General features: G+C 39.6%; 1 protein-coding gene across 1 annotated transcript in view; it reads left to right on the top strand.

The window, feature by feature from the left end:
• The window catches only part of MED27 (mediator complex subunit 27), an 85,184-nt gene that overhangs the window by 16,964 nt on the left and 46,283 nt on the right, over positions 1–21,937 (top strand). The window contains exon 3 of the mRNA XM_036393897.2: positions 15,490–15,620. Within this exon, the coding sequence (XP_036249790.1) occupies positions 15,490–15,620 (131 nt within the window). The remainder of the gene's footprint in view (positions 1–15,489; positions 15,621–21,937) is intronic.

Raw genomic sequence — 21,937 nt, 5'->3', positions numbered from 1 at the left:
GCTGATAAAGTCGAACATGCCTTGACTGAGTGATTTGCTTTTTCTTTTCTTGCAAGTTGCTTAAATCTATTTTTTAACCTTTGTTGATGTTTGTTTGTCTTCATTAAAAGGGTTCTTAGGGAAACAATGAATCTTGTAAAGGGCAGAAGTAGTTCAAGAAGGGTTACTGCAGATGCAGTTATTAATTTCATGTCTGCAGTTGGATGTCATCCTGACCAGTAGGTTAGAAAGATTTTTGCAGCAACTTCAGAGAGGTTGAAAACAAAAATCTGTGACATGTTCATGAGGTTTTCAGGCTACAGGGAATTGTCAGGTTATAAAAGAATTCTTCTGTGTGAAAGGAAGTTTGCAAAGTCAGAAAAACCTGTCAGTGGGATTGTTAGTGTCATGTAAACTTTATGCCTTTTTCTCTTCTTGTTTTTCCTTCAAATCACAGAGCTTTATATTCCTTCTTTCTTCAGTTTGGTAACTGTAGCAGCAGATGCTGCTTGGAACTGAAACAGTTTAATATATGATCCATCAGTTGCCAGAATAAAATACCCGTTAGAAAAGGAGAAGAATAATCCCTTTCTTATCAAGAGTACTTGAACAAAGGTGTTTAATCAATCTTAATATTTGCTTTCTTGAGAAGAACAATGCCAGTGGTCACAGTCCTGGCAGGAGGATGCTGGGACTCTACACTGCAGGTTCTGTTCTAATTCTTGTACAATGTCTCAGGCTTAAGTCTGGAAAAAGAAATATATCTGAAAGCATCTTCCTTAAAAAGAACTTGCTTTGATTTTCTGTTTGATTATTACTTAAAAGAACAATAATATTTGGTTACTCCCTGAGAGTGAGAATAAACTTGTGCTTTTGAGTTTTACAAGGCTACCCCAAGTTCAGGCAGTTGTGTGCTCATGCTGAATTCTAAACCATGTGTAAAACTGTGTGCAGAGGCCTTTTACCAGCATCAGCAACTGTGTCAGTGAGTTTTGATTTAAGAAAGATAGTAGACAATATTCTACAGTAAAACACTTGTTTTAGTGGATTTTTTTTTAAATTAAAACAATCCTGTAGGTGAAACAGGAATATGTCAGCATAATCTGTAGCTGAACAGCATCACCTGTCATGGTGTGCAAGGCAAGATGATATTTTCTCTGCTAAATCCGGCTACTGAGCTTGCCCTTTAAACAACCTGATTTATCACAGGAAACTTGCAGAGGAAGAAGGATCTTATGCTTGGCTTTAAATTGAGGCTTTCACCTGTGCTCTGCTTCCATAGTGAGTATATATTTATTTTAAGAGGTTCTTACGGTCAAAGAGTTTATAATGTTTTGGCCTTTCTGAAAAGTTTTGTGCTAGATTTTTAGCTTATTTTAAGTCCTTGCATAACTGGTGTATTGCTTAGTCACGATGGCCTTGAAATGCAATACTTTAAAAAAATTAGTCTGAGGTCTTTACGCATTTGTCAAGAACTCCTTCGCCCTCTCTTCCTGTGTTGATGTGTTTGTTGATGTGTTCCCTGCCATTGCCTCTGGGTTTGTCCTCAAGGCTCTAACAGGGCCATTTCCATTTGGAACCAGCTTCTTGTCTCCTCCAGCATGGAGTTGGAAACTTCCTTTGGCAAATTTTGGTTTTGTTCCGTGTAAATAAGTCTGCCAGCAAGAAAAGCAAACCCTAAAACCCCCTCAGCTTGGTAATGCTGCCCGGTGCAGTCTGTGCCATCTCCATGGTTTTGAGCCTTCATTATGCAGCTTGCACTCCACACACTTTTATTTAAAGCAGAGCTAAAAGTAGAACTAAATAGCTGACGTTCAGAGACGTTGGGTGTGATGCAGAATTCCTGGGAGGGGGCCGGGACAGGAAGAGGAGCTGCTCCTGCCGGGTGGATGGAGCTCATTTATTTGCACAGAACTGTCTGTGCAGGACTCTTGGAAAAACTCTGAAGGAGCCCACGCTTTATCATGGAATATAGGCCAACTGTAATAAGAACTTCTGTTTTCTTTTACTCTCGTTTACTTTTCTTTTGTTTTATCCTGTGAAATGATGGAATTTGCTTTGCTGTGGCTGTTACAGGGAAACTATTGCTGCTGAGCTGTTGCAGCATCCCTGTGCTGACTGCTTTTCATGGAGCCATCTCCATATTGCAGAGCCATCTGTTTTCCTTACTGTCCAGGCATTGGGCTCAGTAGTATAAATTACTGACTGCTCCTCGGCTTTCAATTGTTCCTGTTTGTTCAGCGTGCCGCCAGCAAGGCTTCAAGCTCTCCAGCACCATTTTTAAGTTTTTCTTGCTCTTTTATGTTTTTGTGAATGCCTCAGGCAAAAACTATAGTTGAGTGAACTGTCAGTTGTTCATGTTGCTGAATTACTGGCTTGATAAAATGAACTTTGTGAGGTAGGTAGGTAGTGTCCTCATTAAAAAAGATTTTGTAGCTGGAGAAGTGATGGAAACAAGTTCAAAAATCATAATTTGTGAGAAGCAGTGTCTGGCTCCCCCACCGCCCCAGTTTCCTTAAATGCACACCAGTTTGTCATATTGCTGGTGCTATGAGCTCATACAGAAAGATCCTTTTTGGTTGTGTAAGTACATGCACTGCTGAAGAGTTGAGAATACTTCTAGAAAACTTAATGCTGAATTTATCAGCTCATGTCTACTTCAAAATTGTATTTGTAATGGAAAATTCCGACTGTAATGTACGCTGCATCAGGTTTTTTTAATACAATTTCCTCGTCTGTTTTCAAGACCAAAAGATACAGGTTTGGGTTTTGTTTTCCTTTTTCTTACATGTATGATGCATTTTTACATTCCCACTTGCAGTGGTTCTCCAGTGTTCTGCACCCACAATACTGCAGTGATAGGCACCGTGCTGTGCTCAGCCCCATAGGGAGTGTGCTCCTGGCCAGCTCAGAACTGTTGGAGAAGGAGTTACCTTGGGTTTTGAGATGAGGAAAAGAAGAATAAGTGAGAATATAAGGTATTCTGTGGCTGCTCAGGACTGGCAAGCTTTGGAAAGTGGCAGACCATATATATGGGATGCATTGAGGTTTTTATGGGAAGCAGTCAATAGGATGAGTTTGAGACCAGTGCAGGGTGATGCTGAAATTTTGGTACCACACAAACTATGTGGAGGGAGGTCAGTGCTGTTTCCCAGAGCCAGCTGGACTTTTTAGAGTTACCCAGCTCAGGGATGGATGTGATAACAGCTGTGAACTGGGTGATGCAGGGAAGGAGAACTGCCTCAGAGCCTCACTGGTTCTTTCAAGAGATTAAGGAATATTGCGATGATTTTTTTTTTAATTTTCCTGCCTTTCATTTTTTCTTGGTACAGGGGAACATTCAGAAAAAAAAATGCCAGTAGTGTTCATTTCTTCTGTAGGGGCTTGTAGGCAGCATGGCCTTCAGCAGAGATGGGTGAAGTAATTAAAACAATCACTGATAAACAAGATTTCTCCCTCTTAAGACTGAGGGAGAAAACACAGCCTTGGTTGAATGAAGCATTGTAGAAGCATTTTCTATTCAAGTCCAATGTTATTCCCTTGCTTGTTGTGCTCTGGTCATTAGTGCTTTTAATTTACCTTCCAGTGAATGTGCCAGATGAGCCACTGTGAGCAGCCACATTCCTGTTTATTTTTCTGATGATGGCCATCTGAAGCAATAGATTGAGGTCTGCAATTTTTACTTCATTAGTAATGAAGTCCACAGAGCAGTGAGAGGAATGTGTGTTTACTTGGTGCCTTGAACTGAGGCACTGATAAACTGCTGGGCTTTGATCTGGTAGGATTTTCATAGTGATTATCAAGATACAGAAATAAGGTATGTCCAGGTTTAAATGAGGATCTGAAATGTCTGTGGGCTAGATGGCCAACATTTAAGTAGTAATTGAATTGTTGAAGAGTGCCTGCAAGACAGCCAGTGTATGAAAAATCAAATATATGTCGGTCTTCTTTGAAATCCATGAAAAATAATAATTTCTATTTTCCTGTAGCTTTAACTGTGTCCCACAGCAACATAAAAATGGCTCAGTCTCCAAGTCTTAAAACCCTGTGATAACACCAGGGCAAATTCCTGGCTAAGTAATGAATCCCCAATGTTTGTAATTTCCAGAAAGTCTTTTCCCAGTTCTGTAGTGGCAGTCAGTGTTAGGAATCCTGTAGGGCTCGTGTGGGTGGGGACATTTTTTGCTCGGTACAGTGACAGCTGCAAGTCTGGTCTTCAGAAACCTGGGTTTGGCCCTGAGTTTGATTCTCCTTCCCCTCTGTTCCTATTTTGAGCCCAGTAAAAAGAAGCATATGTTTTCTTGCATCAGCTACCTCAGTGTTACCTTGTGAGGCATGACAAGGTCATGTGTTAGTATGGCAAAAGAGGAAATCTCAAATTGTCTTTGAGCTGTCTTAGAACTGCTTTTTTCTTGTGATCTATTAATGATTTCCATGATGTACATGGTTAAATTTTGATTCATGTAGGTATGCATGTGTTGATGCTACAGTGCTGCTCCTGAAATTGGTACTGTTATATTATTAATATTGCAGATCATGCCAAGGAGGTGTCTTGCATTTAATACAGAACATAAGAAGGTTTGCCTATCCCATATGAAAATCTCAAATTGGAACTGAAGATGCTATAAAAATTTAAAAGGAACAAGGTCAGCCTGAAAATTGCATATTTTAAAAAGCAGAAAATCATCTATTTTTAACAGCAAATTTCCTTACCTGTTAGTACCTTTACTAATAGCATTTTCAGCTATTAACACTTGAAAATTATTTTAAGCATCCTTTTAATTGTAAAACTATCTAGTTACCATTTGTCTAGTGCTCATTAATATGGGGTTTTCTAGTTGAGAGATGTGAAAACTGAGCCAGAAACATTTGGGTTCCTGTGCTCCTTCTGTATGATCAAACAAGTCAACTTATTCCACTCATGAAAGAAAAGATAATGGATGGGTCACCTGCTTTTTACCAACATCTACTGGGGGAAAGTGAGTAAGAGGGTTCTTCATTATAGCAAACAAACAAAAAAAAATCAGTAACTAAAAATAAAAGTTTAAGAAATGTGGACTGCTGCTGAGGTGGATGGTTTAAACACTTGTGGTAATTAAGCATGGAAGAATTGGAGAGGAATAGTCTGGGACCTGCCTGAAAGTTCAGTAACTTGAATTTTTTATAACTTGATTGCAGAGAATATCTGGCAGGATGTGCTTTATTTCCAGTTAGTGGCTGGTCCAGACAGAAAGTTACAATGGACTGCTCCAGATTAATCCTTTATTTTAAGTGATAGAAGTGGGGATAGAGATTCCAACCTTGCCATGACCTGGCTGAAAGCCTCCTCTGGCTGCTTCAAAGACTTGCTCAGCACCTGACTGCAGTCATTATCTATGGAAACTCTACTACAAACATAGTAAGTATGTAGTAAAAACATTTAGTGTTGTTAAAAATCTGAGATTCCTCAGATCCACACCCAGCATGAGTAGAATAAGAATTGTGAAGGTAAATTTAACAGTATTTGTGAAGAAACAGGATAAAGCAGGAAAATATGGTAGAAGGCATCTGAGAGGAGAAGTGTGGGCATTGTGTGAGATCCTGCAAATAACATTCTGTGCATGAAAACGGTGCTGAGTAACTGCCTCTTCATCCATGAGATCCTGCAGGCTGTGGTTAATTTGAGGTCTGGAGAGAAGCACATAATGAAAGTCTGAATCCTTAGCACAGGCAGACTAATTTAGATTGCACAGGCATTATGAAGCATTTCCTCATTACGGAATTCTTCATTTGTAACCTTAATTTTAATGTAATTTTTTTAGCATACCTAAAAATACATGAAAAATACTACTTTTCTCCTCAAATACACAGCGTTTCTTGGGTCAGCACAAAACCTCCCACCTCCCTGTAAAACGGTGTGTTATAAATCCCTAAATAAATACAATAAACAGCTTTTGGAGAGGATATCTTCCTTTTGGTTCCAACAAGAGAGGAGTAAATAAAGTAATTGATGTGCCCTGTTAGCTGTGAGCAAGTTTCATGTCCAAGTTTCGTGTGGTGTCTTTCCTTTGGCATGCAGAGAGAAGCAGAGGATTTTAGCACCTCGCCCACAGCATCCACCTCCTGACAGCAAAACTTGTCAATAGAGAAGCATTCAGCACTTCATTATTTCTACAACCTGAGCGCATTTGCAAATTAATTGATGTGTGGGAGGAAAGGCATCTGCTATTGTAGAAGCCCTTAACTGTTGCAGCAAAACTAGAAATAAACTGGTTAGCTGTAGTGAGCTGATATGCTGCTGCAGGTGTTGGGGCCTCTAAAGTGGATCTTGCCCTTTTTTCTTTTTGGTATTAAAAAAAAAACCTCAAACAACCCAACCCCAAATTTCTCACTGAATTGTGACCATGGAAACGCTAGCATAGTAAAGGTAATATCTTGTATACTTCTGTATGGTTGCTAGTAAGTAATTTCATATTTCTTGCTGGCTCAGCACCAAAAGAGAGTTTTAATTAGGCCTGTAATGAATGACTGGGAGCGTTTTAAAGGCTATTAATCTTGTGGTGTAATTGAGTTAATTATAATATCATTATAAGCTCCCATGAAAATAGGATGAAGTATATTCCATTTGTTTTACTCTTTAAGTTATTTCTGAGGTCCCCCAGCTTCATCTCAAATGCTCCCACTGCAAGTCTCCAACAGAGAAAACTGTAAAAGCATTTCATGTGTCACTGCACCAAACCTTCTGTTGTGCATCATCCCAGTCCTGGGCTCTCTGAGCTGCCCCTTTTCTGTAGCTGCAAGTATCTCCTTGCAGTGCAGAATGCCTTTAATTTGCATTTCCCAGAGTAGTATTTCCTTGTTTTTCTGGTTTCCTATCAGTAACTCACCCGAGTGTGGCAGATGAGAGTAAGAATATGTGATCTATTTTCAGAAATAAAGATTACAGCAGCTTTCGAACTGTTACTCTTTGTGCTGTGGCAAAAAAATGTGTAGCAAAAGAGGTGTTTTTTTGCAAAGCATATGGCTCTTCACTCGTTCAGACTACTGTAAGTTTGGGATTTGGTTGTAAAACATCTCTGTGCTTTTTGCACTCTCTAGTCAGAGTGTGACATCTCCAACAGATGGACACATAAACTTTCCATAATCCACTTTTTTCCTTTCAGAAGAAGCGATGAGATTGTCATCTGTAAAATTTGTTGAGGAAAACCTAATCTGTTGAAATCTGTTGTGTGCACAGATGTGGGGATGTGAAGATGTGCTGGATACACAGCTCAGCACCTCCTGCTGTTCCTGGGGCTCTCTGGCTGCAGTGGGGTCAGCCCTGCTTTTGTACTTCAAACCTCCTTAGAGCATTTGCCAGGGAGGTTCAGGTTGGACTTGAGGGAGGATTCTCCACAGAAAGGCTGCTCATGCATTGGAAGGTGAAGCCACCATCCCTGGACATGTCACTCAGAGCTAGTTGTCACCAGATTTGGCTGATAACACCATCCTGTTTGCTTTTTGCAGCCCTGCATTATCAGGATTGTCTTGGTTTAATGGTTTTAAAGTCCACAATCAATCCAACCTTTACCCTGCTGGGATGGTAGAAGTACCTTTTTTCTTTCAGGAACTCTGCTGGTCACACTTTTATGTTTTCCATCCTCTTGACTATAACAGATTTTGTAAATAGTTTAGAAATGCCAACTTGTGATGTATGGGCCTCTTTAACATTTCTTTGATTTATGTGCACTATGCTGGAAAAAAGCAGAGGAAGCATATTATTCTGGAAAAGAATGTTGCCAGTCTTCCATTTTTTCAGTCTTAGTTAAAAGCTACACTTTTATCAATCAAACCTGATAGATTCTTTTTGCATTCCCAAAAACATTCATAACTTAATTCTTTGATGTCTGAAGAGGTAATTTGCCTAAGACTTTTATAAATGTCTACTTATTTTTTGGATGTCTTACTTGAAATGCCTTTTAATCAGATTTTTCAGAATTTCCAGACACCTGTGGTGATTCCAGGGTTTGTCTCTGTAAAAGTCTCTGGTGTTACACGGGAAGGATGAGAGTTACTCTTACTCCAATTAGTGATAACAGTGACCTTAAATTTAAGATTTGCTCTTATTTGTGGATGAATATTTTCTGTGGGTTACTTCATAGTGTCTAGAAAAGATGGATAAATCAATCTGGTCATGAATATCCTGCAGCTGTTGTAGGAATAGGGGAATAGGCCTCATGCATTCTGTTCCAGGAGTCTGCAGCTTCAAGCTTTAATTGCTTGTCACTGGCAGGCTGGAAATCAGCATCCCCTGCAGCCTTGCTTCAGGATGCCTGCTGGATGTAAAGAAAGATATTAGCAAAAGTAACCATTTAAGGAAGAATTAGCTCCTAATTTGGCAACTTCAGCTCAGTTTAAACAATATTCCTTCAGCTCTTTCTGCTGTGCTGGTACAGTGGGGTGGTCACCTGGAGCAGGAGAGTGTGGTGATGTCTGGTGTAGGTTGGCAGAGCCTTGGGATGGACTGTGGACGTGTGATCTTCCAATTTCCCCTTCAGGAGAGCAACAGGAGACTGAGGAAAGGCAGCTTTCCCTGTGCTGGCAGAAAAACCCTCAGCTGGGCTGTTGTCAGACACTCAATATGGGTATTAATAATGTTATGCCTAAAATCTAAAGATATTTTGCATTTTAATTATTGTGCAGGTCACCAAAGCTAAGGAAAGGCATTTAACAGAAGTTAAAATAATGAAATTTAATGAGTTAGGGAAAGGATCAATCAGCAGCACAAGTACTGGGTGTTGTTATTACTGTTCCACTGCTTACCCACTACTGGATTTCCCTCATCTCTGCTTTGACTGTCTCCCCTTTGCTTGTGCACTGTACTGGTTGGATTTACGTAACCTGCACCATGGAGACATTTTATTGAACAGTATTAATTTCTTGATTTGTCTATAAAGCACTTTGTTTGCTGTAGCAAAGGCTCCCCTCAGAGCTGCAAATCATGGCATGGTGCTGGACAGTTTGGGGAGTGTTTCTGTACCTGATTGCAGCCCTTTATTCTGCCATTTGAGCTTTATCTTGCCATTTCTTGTGTAAGCACCTGAGCAGCCCCTGTCACAGAGGCAGCAGGTCATCCTTCATACTGACACAGCTGCCACCTGAGCCCCTGGCACCAAAGCTTTCGTCCAGGGCTTTAGAAAATACTAATTTTAGCAGGAGAGCAGTGTCTCCAGAGTGCTGGTGGCTGTTTAAGGGAGCACAGGGCTCTGGGGGAAGGTACTAATTGTGTCCTTATCTTGGAGTTTAATGATGACTTTCCCCTGCTACAGATTGTTTGTCCTATACGAAGATAATGCTTCTGTCAAAAAGGAATTAGGATTTTCTGTCAGATATTGATCATATGCACTTCTTGGGTCTTTAGATTTTAATGAAGTCCATTAAAGGAGCACACAATTGTGAATACACCTCACAGAGTGACACTAAGACCATTTACCTGTTCTGGAAAACCTCTGTACCAAGCACCTGCCTTCAGCTCAGGGTTGCTTGAAAATAACCTGCTGCTGCTGTTTGTTACTGCACCTGGGTTTAGTTTGTCATTTAGATGCAGAACACAATGTAATAATTTTACTTTGCTTTTCTGTAATTCTGTTATGTGTTTATGTTGTAGCTGCATATACAAGGAAATAAATGCCAGTTCATTTAGTTATCTTTCAGCAAATGTGTATGTTCAAACCCTTCAGAATACCTGGAGGTATAAACATTTTAAGCATAAAATACAGTTATTCTTGTAAAGAGTACATAAAGTAGCTTGTAACCCCAGATTATGATTACTCTGCCTCTTTATCCATTTCAAACACTAGATCCCTTTAAAATCCAGCCTGGTGGCTGTGAAGTGTCCCTTTATGTTGACATTATCCAAAAAGCAAGAATATGTCACTTCTGTTGCTATATTAAATGGATTCCAGAACATTTTTTAAAAGGGTGGAGGAGGAGTAGTGGCTTTTGCAGAGACTCTGAACAGTGCAGGTCATTTTATTGGCAGCAAGGATGCAGATGCTGAAGTTTTGACCAATTCCTTGAAGAAAGTGCCATGGGATTTGCTTTCTCTGCATGGTTAAAAGCCAAAGACTTGCAAGCGGTATTGGAGTGAGGGAGCATTCATCAGCAGGCATTCATCAGCAAAACTTCTGTGTCTTCAAAAGAAAAGTAGGAAGAACACACTTTAGGGCTGAAATCTGACACTAATTAAAACAGCACTCTCAGCAAAAATAGGAATTCACAGACAATGGAATAAAACCTGTAGCAAAACCCAGGCATTAAAAGAGACAGGGATGTGTATCAATGTATTTCCTACTACTGTGTCATTATAGATAGAAATAAATAAAAATGTCTCACTTGTTTTTGAGCTCCCTAGTTCATGGAGGGAGGGAGAGAGACTTCTAAGGGAGAAGCCCTGTGCAGGGCTGATGTTCCCAGCCTGCTCCATATCCCAGTTTATTGACCTGGCATCTCACAGCCCAGGCATGAGAGAGGACAATAAGAGAAGTGTGAGCTCATTATTGTCACATTTTAGTCAGATCAGGATGTTTGGCAAAAGGGGTAATAACTTTTCCATAGGGATTTAAAAAAGAATGGGATGGGAGCAGCCTTTGTTCCTCTCATGGATAGATGTTTCTTGCCTAAATATGTAAATTGTTGTAAACTGGAAAGGGGGCATAAATGCTTTTAAAAAATAGAATAAAGTGTCCTAATTAAACAGTAAAATAGAGCAAAGACATGCTGTCTAGTTTTTCTGTTAATTGAAAAGCCTGCAACCCAGCTCAACAAGAGGAAAACCAATGAGTGAAGAAATTGGAGATTCTCCTTTTGGCTTATCGATGCTGTTTTGGTCAAGCCAAGAATTCAGCTGTCCTGAAATGATCAAACATTGTTCAGAGAAAAAGAGAATTTCCAAACAGGCCTCATTATCTGAAAAAAGCTTAAAAATATCAATTAAGGTAGTATAATTTCTCTCTTGCCTACTTTAGTCTGCAGAGATGAAACTGTGGGAGTGTCCTGCTTGCTTGCTGGTTGCTCTTTCAAAAGAGCAAGTAGAGTTCTATCATAATAAACAAATCCCTTTTCATCTGCAAGGGAGAAGTTGTTTAATGATGAGGGGCAGAGCACTGTGCATCCTAAAGGAGGCAAATGTGCATCACCAGGATTACAGTGAACTCAGAAAATGCCACAGTGGGTGAGGATCTGTCAGCCCCCTCTCTAGAAGGCATTCCTTGGAGGAATGGACATAAACTTTACATTTTCTGGACCTGAGAAAACGTTTTTCTGCTTATATATATGATCACTAAGGATTTAGATAAGAATGGAATAATAAATAACAGGGTGATGTGATTACAAAGAAAATTATTCTTCTGACTTCACTTTTTAAAGTGTTGGTGCTTAGAAGGCTTTAATTAATAGCAAAATGTAATGTGCAGCTGTAGCTGATGTGATCAGTTGCTAATGCTCCAATTGATTGCTTTTTTCCCCCTGATTTTTACTTTCTTTCAAGCAATTTTTGCAACTTTGGATGGCCTTGTCAGTAAGTGCAGTGTACTCACTTGTTTGGGCAGCAGTCAGCACATGCAAAATCTCCAGCCCATGAATTATGCAAACTAAAGACCTCTAGACCCAGCTTGATTCTAATGATGAAGCTTTAGTTTTCAAAGTTTTAAATGAGCACTGTGCCCATGTTTGTGGTTTCATAACATTCACTGCAAAGCAACCCTACAGGCTAAGATGGAAACCTGTCACAATATGGTCAGTGCTTCTCAGCTGAACAAAGGAGCCTTTTCTGGCTGTAGCAGAAGTTTTCTGTCTGCTCCAAATCTTAAAGATCATCTGAACAAGACAGGATTTGGGGGGATGTAGAGGTTCTTTTTGATTATTTTCATTGTTTTAGGAGATGTGTTACCTTATTTCTGGTAAGAAGGGTCACTAGAGCAGAGTAAGGAAAAGATATTATGTGATTAATTCTTTAAAAATGTTAATGCTTTCAGTGCTAAATCAGATCTGTAATTCTTTAATACACCTTTTTTGTGTTTAAATAGTTCCTTTGAAAGCTAAAGGCATCTTATGTGGATGAAGAAATTGCCCTCCTTACAATCACAGCTGTGAGAAAAGTGACTCCCAAGTGCTTTCACTGTTGATGCTTTTCACTTAGTGAGGAAGATTAAGAGCTGTTAATACAGAAATATAGTTTTCATATACTCAGGAGCACTGAAAATGTGAAATATTAGTGATAGCATTTTGTTCTACAAAATCTAGCCATGTGGCCGTTAACGTAGAAAAATAATTAATCTTTAAAAACTAATTTAAAGTAATCCAAGTTCTGTTTCTATTTAGCTTCATGTAAAGCATTTGTATGTATTGAAGTGTTACTTTCAGTACCTTTCCTACATTCCTAAGTAGAATTCACACATCTACTTGGAACTGCAGTTTTTAGAAAAATATCAGCTATCATGAGATTCATCATAAACCTGTACAAGTTGGCACTGGGGTATTTCCTGGCTGCTAAATGTTGTAAATTGATTTTTGTTGTTGCTGGTTTTGATTTCTTGGTTTTCTGAAATAGATTTTCTGTTTCATCTGCATGTATTGGGGAAAATGGATCAATCTTATTGATATTATACAGAAAAATATTTCATTAGGGAAAGCTTAACCTCACACAAGCCAGGTGGAATTCCCCAAAGCTGGGTGCTTGCAGTAGTGATGGGGAATTCCTTTGCAGCTGATAGGGGAATGTTGTTTGGAATGTTGTTCTGTTTGCCTGGTGCTGCAGCAGTGCTCGTTTCAGTGAGTATTCACCACTGTGCTGGTGTAGCTGGGCACAGGGGCCAGGAGCAGAGGGAATGTTGTTGGGAATGTTGTTGGGAATGTTGTTGGGAATGTTGTTGGGAATGTTGTTGGGAATGCTGTTGGGAATGTTGATTTGTGGGATGCCCTAGGCAGGGCAGGTTTGACCATCAGCATTTCCGATTTTTGGCCGTGGGGTCTCAGACTCCCCAGAGCTGCTGGAACACAACCCAAGGCTCTGTCACCTCCTGTCTCCATGTGCCCACAACCTTCTCCCCAATGTTCTTACAGCCACCAGCATTCCCTGGATTCAGGACTCCTTGATCTTCTGTGTGTTCATTACCCCAAACAGGATTTGTGTCCCATGAGTTCATCTCAGCCTCCCTGCCTGAGCCTTTTAGCACCCACAGCATCCTCTGACAGTGCATTTCAGCACTTTTCCCTAAAGTGGAGAGAATGTGTTTGGAAATGGCATTCTCTTGTTAGTAAGCAAAAAATTTGCTGGGGGGGTTGGTGTGTTTTTAGCTGACATTTCTCTCATGGTGGATGCTGGCAGACAGAGGTGTTGATTTTGTGAGAAGAAAAGGGAACTGAATGGCTCCTGTGTTATCCATCAGACCATCAATCTCCTGGCCATAGTTCTGATACCTGTGCTCCTGCTTTGGCACTATTTTCAGTCTTGCTTCTGCTCCTCAGAAAAATCATTAAGAAACAATTTCCTGGTCCCTTCAGTGAACACCCCCTGTCCCCAAAAAGGAGAGCACTGTGCAGTACAGTGCGTGATGCTTTAATAATGTATAAATCAAGCTGGACAGAAGCTGCCTGTCAGTTTTATTAACTTTGACCTTTTCTCCCATTATAAAGATGGTTTGGTAAATATTTAATGGCCCTTACAGGGTTTGACAGTTGGACCTGCATTCCTAAGAGCAAAGATAGATTATGAAGAAATACTTATAATTACTAAAAATAACTTAATCACTTTGGAGACAGCCTTGAAGGACAAAATTTTGGTTTAGAATCTGTTTCTTTTTTATTCCTTTAGTAGCTTTTTGGTTGTTTTTTAAATTCCTGACCACTAAATGTCACTATCTGGGAGGTTATGAAATGTTTTTAAGAGGTTACCTTTAAAATCCATCTCTGATTAGTACCAGTGATTTCCTCCATCTCTGAGCAAGTGTCCAGATAATGTTGTTTACCTGAAATACCTGCACAGGGCACATCAGTGGATGGTGTCACCAGCACAGAAAGATGCAGGAAGGAAAAGGAAAAGCATATTCCTGGAGTCAATGGGCTCTTCTGCCAGAGCTGTCTTCGCCTTTAATTCCCTGCATATTGCACTCCCTGCACATTCAGGTAGTGAAGATTGAAAACTAAGCCCCTGACACTGAAACATGGCCTTTCAAACAGGGACCCTCCATCGCTCTCATTGATTTTTTTTCATTTCAGAAAACTGTCAGAGAAAAACAAATTTGAGCAGAATCCATTGGTTGGGACAGTAAAATCCCCCCCTTCCCTGGCAGAGCACAGCTCCCTTCCCATTAGGAATGTGATGTGTCTTCATGTTGTGCCAGGCTGAGCTCATGTGGCACAGCAGCCAAGGGAACCAGGAGCCTGTTCAAAATCCTTCTGGATGTGCTGAGCAGTGACATCTGAGTCAGACTGGCTCAGGAGGTTGCTCCCCTCCTGTTCAGGTGGTTTTGAGTACATCATTCCAAGCTTTTCATCCCTCTTTTTCACTCAGTCCCTGTAGAACGGCTTGGTCTAAGACCATTTTGTTTTCTGAACATTTTAAAATCATTCTTTCCTGACCATAACCCATTTTTTATGTGCAGACCATGGGGTTAGAGGGGTTAACTGTGAAACAATTCATCTTTTTCGGAACAAATCTTCAGACAGTGTAATGAACACACAGATCCAGGTACTGGAATGATGCTGGAAATCACATTTGTCTGACAATGAATCTTCCTCCCCATTCCAGTTCAAAAATGGGAAACTCAGAATGTAATTGAAAGTGTTCAGAGGAGAACCTGTTGCACTTGGAGGTGGTTGCAGGACAGGCAGAGCCCTGTAGCTGTTCTTAAATCTGAGAGCTGTGGGAGTGCACTCAAAATCCTGCAGAATCACGTTGTGTCCTTCAAAAATTTGTCTTTTATTGGCAAAGAAAAGAGAAGTTTTGAGGAGAAAGCTGCTGAATGTGAATTGTTCTGCAGTGCTATGGAGATGTGCAAGCAGGTATTTTAAAAACAAGATTTTTCTTTACAGTGATAGAAACTCCTTTGCAAATGTTTTGTGGTTTTATGTTTAAGAAGAAAAAGATGAGTGTTATTTCTAAAAAGCTGGTTTATATTGTGAAAGGGTTGCATCTGTCTTCCTCTTATCTTCTTCCTAAAGTGAGAATGTTTAGTCCCTAGAGAGGAGAAACAGTTTCAATGTTTAAAAGCAAGCCCAAGTTTCAAGAGAGGTAGACTTGAGAGGAAGTCCTTGATTCACCATCTTACTTGCCCTAATGTATAATTGCTCCTCATACCCATTTCACAGCAGACTTTTTCCATGTGCTTTTGTCCCTATTGTCTTCCACCAAGCAATATATCCGAAATACCACACGCCAACTTCCTGACTGGCTGTAATTTGAATCAGGTGCCACAGGTAGCAGAGGTCTGACACAGACAGAGTACTGCAGTGCTGTGTATTTTAATATATATATGTTTTTTTCTTATCCAGTTGCAGTACCATGCTGGGCTGGCATCTGGCCTTTTGAATCAGCAGTCTCTGAAACGTTCGGCCAACCAGATGGGAGTCTCTGCAAAGCGCAGACCAAAAGCCCAGCCAACAACTCTTGTCCTGCCTCCTCAGTAAGTAATGGGAATATTTGGAAGAGTTTCCATGCTGGGGGTGTGGAATATTTCTTATTAACTTCTTGGTTTTTTTGGTTTAATTTTTAATCATCGTAATAAGCGACCTTGCGCTCGCGTTTTTGTTCCGTACGCATTCTCTTTGCAGCAGGTCATTAAAAAACTTTTTGCAGCACGAGCTTGTCATTGAGGAATGATGCTCACCTGATTGTTATGACTTGGAGCTTGAAGCAGGACTTTTCTGAAGGTCCTAAAAGACTGAAGCCAAAAAGTCTTTGGTGTGAGTACTTTCTCGGCAAACGTCTGTTCTGAGTCCATCTGTTCACCATATGCTAATTTTGCATCGGATCTAAACCTCTTTTACAGGTGACAGGCAATTATGAGGACACTTAGAAACTGTTTGAGGACAGAGAGTATCAACACTTTGAGCAGCCTGTGTGTAGTGATGCCAGAAACACAGAGATGTGCACAACGAAGCTTATAAATTAATAAAACGCCTGAAATATATTTAGTTACCTGTAAGAAACTGATTATTATGTAGAAAATGAAGTGCTAAGCAATTGTTCATTGTGCTGAGCATCCTTGTAGTTTGTGGAAACTGCCTGCTTCTCTTCACAAAACAAGAGTCACCGATGTATAAACACTGTGCTACCAAAACCCTTGTAGCTGTAATAATAAAAATCCCTGTTACCAGATTTCACAGGTCAACGTTTAGAGGGTTTCTTCTTACAGGAAATGTGAAAAAAATCAGAGTCAATAGAGCTTCCCCCTTGTATATTAACTTTAAAGTGCTGGTAATTCAAGAATCCATAAAATGCTCTATTGTTTTATCAATATATCAGCCAAAGGAGAATGGTTTGAAGGGGGCTCCAGCAGTAGTTTGAAAACCAGATGTTGTTTCTCTGATATGTGGGATGGAACAGGGCTATCTTGTGACAAAGTGGCTGGTTAGTTTTCCTTCTTTGTTTGGGTATCTGGAGCTTCAAATGGATTTCCTTCTCCAGGAAGTCTATAAACTGGAGTACTGGTATATCAGTTAACACAGATTTTTCAGGGGTCTTAAAGTATTTTGGTGTTTTTTTCTTTTATTTCTTAATCATGGCATCTCTAGTTACTAGAAATGTGTATAAAGAGCTAACTTGTACTTTTGCATAGAAAAAATCTGTTCCTCAACAGCTGCAGGTATATAAATCTTAATGTGAGATACATAATATACATATTTAAAAGTATTATATGTCTTGTTATCTGTAGATGATTTTCCTTCAGTGGTGCATTTACCTAGGATCTGCAGATAGACTGAAATTTTAGTGTGGTAGCTAAACTTTAAGCAGTAGTTGAATTATGTTTCAGTATCTTATTACCACTTCCAGCATTATTCACAGGGAAAATGTGTTTCTGCTGAGCTGGCCCTTTATCTGTCACTGGTTGCCTCCTCTCTGGCTCCTCTTTGACCTTTCCATATTTGTACTTCTTTGCTATCTCAGTGTCTTAAGAGAATAATAGTGATATTAAGGCAAATCAAATACCTGTTGGGCTCAGCATCTTGTTTCCAGCACAGGACAGAAGGAGATTATGAAAAAACTTATTGAAATAGGCTTATGAAAAGTATTTAGAGGAAAAAAAAAAGAGGTGTGACAAATGGATTTTAATATCTTGATTTTGCTGTAGTTTCATGCAAATAGTGATGAATCATGCAGTGGGTTTTTTTTTTTCCCCTTCGTTCTTTATAAAATGCAAAAGAAGAAAACATCCAGATGCAAAACTACAGATCTCCTTGAAAGGGCATCCTGCATCCTAATATTCCCATGGCAATTCAAGGATTTTTTTTTAAGCTTTATTAATTCATCAAGAAAAGGATAACTATTTCTTGGTCTATTTTTGCTTTGATGTATGCTATTAAAATTAAGTTCAGTGACAAGTCATTGGGCTGAGTAACAATGAGTCAAGTGTTTATTAAATGTTGTTCAGAGCAGCTATATTATCTTGAGCTTTTCTTAAACAGAATAGTTGAAACCAGCTGTATGCCAAAATGTCATTTCAGGAGAGCAGGTTGGAGTGAATATCAACACTGCAGTAAATCCTCTTTGCCAGCAAAGGAATGCAGGAAACACTTGCTCAGGAGGTATCAGAGGTGATGATTTGGGCAAAGAATCTCCTAAAAGTAATTTATTCTTATGCAGATTTTGCACATGGCTAGTTTACTAGTAAACATGTCTGTATTTGAGTTACAGGTGTTATTAGAGGGCAGGTTACTATCTGTTTATTTATGGTCCTGTTCCCTGAAGAAACTGCATGAGTAACTTTTGCTATTGCACTTCACGTTCTCCATGGCAGTGGTGCAAGCTGAGCAGTTTTCTTGTTCATCCAGGTCTTTGATCTGTGCTGCTGGGGTAAGACTTGGGTTGAATTCCACAAACTAAAACTTCCTAAATGGTGTTTCATCTCATAAAAGCAGAAAAATCAAGTTTTGTTCAATTCACTGTTCACTTGAGCCTTCAGTCTCTATCCCTGCTCTGCTTTTCTTCTTTCCCCTCCAAAATGCCAATCAAGCAAAGCAAACCCAAGCCTGTCTAGGAGGCTCAGCCATTTCTTCCTATTTTATGCTCACTGCAGCAGCTGGAGAAAAGGTTTTGGTGATGGCAAAAGTGATTCTTGGCAGGTCCTCACCTCTTTTTCTCCCCAACCTTAGGCTGTCTTCTGATGTGCTGTGGTTTGGAGGTGAGAGAGCCTCTCATTCTTCACTAGTAAATATCTGAGACAGAGCAGCAATTCTGAATCCAAAAGGTGGTTTTGAAAATGGAAATTCTCTGCCCTATGCAACTGCTATGAAGAGAATCTGCATTTTCTCCCTGTTTATTTGAGGACTTGCAAGGGTGCTGAGCAGTTTTGAAGAGAGGCCTTTTGGCGTTGGGTTTTGCTTTTCAGTATTGGTTTTCCCTGGCTCTGAAAGCGCAGAAAGGAAGCCTGGATTGATGTGTGTCTCATTCCCAGCCAAATGATCTGTGTGAGAAAATGACTAACTGCTGGCTGCTTTCTCTGCCTGCTTTGTCCCTCCTTCTGTCTTCTATTAACAAGACATCTCCCTGTACGTGCTAATGGATGCGGTCCCTCACATGCCTCTCATCTGGCTGCGGGTTCCTTCCTTCTGTTCAGGAATCTCAAGGCAGTGTTTGCTCAAGTGCTGGGAGCTGTCAGCTCCTCTCAATGCCTGGGGAAGTGTCTGTGTGCAGCCCTGCTGAAAACCAGGGTGGTTGCTCCTGCTTGGGAATCAATGAATAAAGACAATAGGAAATGATGGCGCGGCTTTTCTTTTCCTTTTGAAATGTAGGAATTGGTGCAGTTAATTAATCTGGTATTATTTTGCTTGGCACCACAAATTTGCAGTTAGGAAGTTGTCTCTGAGACCCTGCAGCAGCAGAATTCTCTGGGGAGTGCTGAGAGCAGGGAGTCCACAGGGTAATTCCTGCTGCTGGACCACTGTCACTGTAGGACACGAAAGAACACGAGCGCACATCGCTGCTCTCAAGGTGAAGAATAAAAGGGAAGTTTATTTTCTGACTCTAACATTTATAGTTTTCTAAAAGTGACAGTGGATTGGAGGGTGACAGTTCCACCTCTCCAATGACACAGGACAAACCAACAGTCTATCAAATTTCTCTTCCTCCATAAAAGAATGCAAAACAATGAGTTATTTACAGAAAGTGTGGCAGAAAGTTCGCTACAAAAATGTCAACATCAGAAGGCTTAGAAAATCTTAAAAAATCAGAGCCACAGACCACCCTGCTGGGATCCCAGGGAATCTGGTGTCTGACTGTCCAGCTGGAAAACAACAGCAGTGAGCCACCGTGAGCTGGGGAAGGAGGAAAAGAGGAAGCCCAGGATGCTCTCTGTATTCTTGCAGTGCAGTTCAGTGGCACACACAAGAGTCAGTCAGTTTTAATAGGAATTTTTAGGGGTCTCAGTTGGAAACCTTTTGATTTTGATAGCTGTGTTGTGTGGGGCTTTCTCAGTGCTCCCAGACTGATCATCTTTCTTTTCTGTCTGGAAGAAAATTGCCAGAACAAGAACTTGATCACCACAGAAGGTACTGAGACTCTTGCCCTTTAGGGTGCCTTTTAGGGTCATTTGTTGTCACTTTGTGGTTTTGAAGAAATAAGCACACTATAAACAATAAACAAGTGGAAGTCTTGTTCTTGTTTGACAACTTCAGGCTCAATGAACAGAGAGGTTTGAGTAAAAGAGAGTCCAGTTTCTTTGTTTTAAGGCTCTTCAACTTGTCTTGTAAACCTCTTGTGGTTTGATGTATGCCCTGACTTGACAGGAAAAATACTGTAATAGATTGAGTAAAAATCTCTGTAAATTTGTACTCTATTGCTAGGAGCACACCAGCAAAATTACTTTTTTTTTTTTTTAATAAAGGAAAAGACAGTGCTGCCCATGATACTGTTCTAGATGAATGAGCAAAAAAAAAAAAAATCTGTGGAGATAACTTTTCTTTAAGGAGATAACAAGGACTTGAGGATGTAGAGACTCTGGATGGACACTCTGTTTCTACTCATTGTTCTGGGTGAGATGGAGGAGGTCTCTGATCTGCTCTCTACACCTCAGGATTCATCTGGATGATTCTTCTAGAGAAGAAGGATATATTCAAAAGAAGTCCATATTTTCTGCATCCTTTGGAACTGCATTAGCTAAAGATGCTGCATAGTGAGTGGATTCCTTAAAAAGTTAATTTCCTGGCTCAGCAGGTATTTGTTCATCTGAATTTGGAACAGAACTGTACAGATATCCCAAACTCTGTGTTTATTGGAGCTTAATTTAATACCAGCATACTTAAAGTGTTGTTCTGTCACAGCATTAATGTCTTATCTGTTCAATGGTTCTGTCATATAATTAGTACTGTCAGATTCCATTGGCTTTGGTCAGGAGCTTTCTTCAGGATACTCAAATTGAGTTTTAAGGAAGGATTTAGTATTAAATAAAAAGGTTGCTGTTTTTAAGAACTTTATATATATATATATATATATATATACACATATACATATACATATATATATATGTGTGTGTGTGTGTGTATATATATATATATATACACACACTATACACCCAGTCATCAGATGTGCCAGAATAAATTCTTTGGAACTTAACTTGTATAATTTATCATTTTTTGCATTAAGGAAAAAAACTGAGCCCTTTGCCAAGAGTTTTTTGGAGGAAAGCATTTTTTCAGCATCCTATTTTATAAACAGCATCTAATTGCTTCCTAAGTTCAGGGATTTTCAGTATGTAAGAAAGAGGCAGGTTTTTATGAAGGTAATGGCAAAACATGCTTAAGCCAATAAATGTTCATAAGTTTTTAATTTTTAAGAGAACTTGTTTAAATTATGCTGTGTTAGTCTTTTCCAGCCCAAATTCCATGATGAATCTGATTCAGTTCAGTGTGGCACCAGGAGTAGAGGTGAGGTTATTTAACAGCCAGTGTTGTTATTGTAATAATTTTAATAATTTAATAATTTTAATAATAATAATAATATTGCAATAATTCAGGATCAGGACTCCAAGCTTTGGGCCTCCTCCTGGAGTGTTCAAGAGTAGAAGAGCAAAGTGTGTGGCTGTATTTTCTGTTTTGAGAAAAGTCATCAGAAGTTTTGTGCAGTTCTGAAATTCTTCTTTGCCTATACTGGCAAAGCTGCATTAAGTATCAATATTCATTAAATACCACAGAGATGATAATGTAATAAAGCAATAATCCTCAGACCCACATCTGTACTTCTCTCCAGAAGAGCTGAGGTTGAGAATATAATTAAAGATTAAAACTCTGTTTGCATTCTGGAACATGGAGATATCTTTTTGTACATGATGGGGAATTGTATTAATAAGGAAGAGATCAGTTTCCAATAACTTTCAAGACTGGGAGCTCATTTCATATCCCTGTTCATGTTTAAGTTTCTCACAGAATTCTTTAGCTTGATTTTAGCCAGACAGCGCAACAGGAACTGTAAAAGAACATGTTGCTGAAACATGTGACCCTTTTGCTCCACAAATTAATCCCCTTTTATATGAAAGAAAAAAATATTTAAAATTGTTCTCTATATTGTAAGACAGTAATATTTACAAGAATAAGTTTAATTACTTTGCAGCCGTGTACCATGTCAATCGAACATTAATTTTAGTATTTGATGTCTTGTGCACAGTTTGGATCACATCATTGTGCTGTTTTCTTTTTATTTTGAGTCAATTGTTGAACTCCTGTTGCAGAGCTGTCCTGTGAAGCTGTTTCTGTGGGAGTTGCAGTGTAGTGCCATTTACCCCTGACT

The sequence above is a fragment of the Molothrus ater genome, chromosome 20 (assembly GCF_012460135.2).
Source record: "Molothrus ater isolate BHLD 08-10-18 breed brown headed cowbird chromosome 20, BPBGC_Mater_1.1, whole genome shotgun sequence".
In the NCBI taxonomy this organism is placed as follows: Eukaryota; Metazoa; Chordata; class Aves; order Passeriformes; family Icteridae; genus Molothrus; species Molothrus ater.
This window is presented reverse-complemented; position numbering and strand designations above follow the sequence as displayed.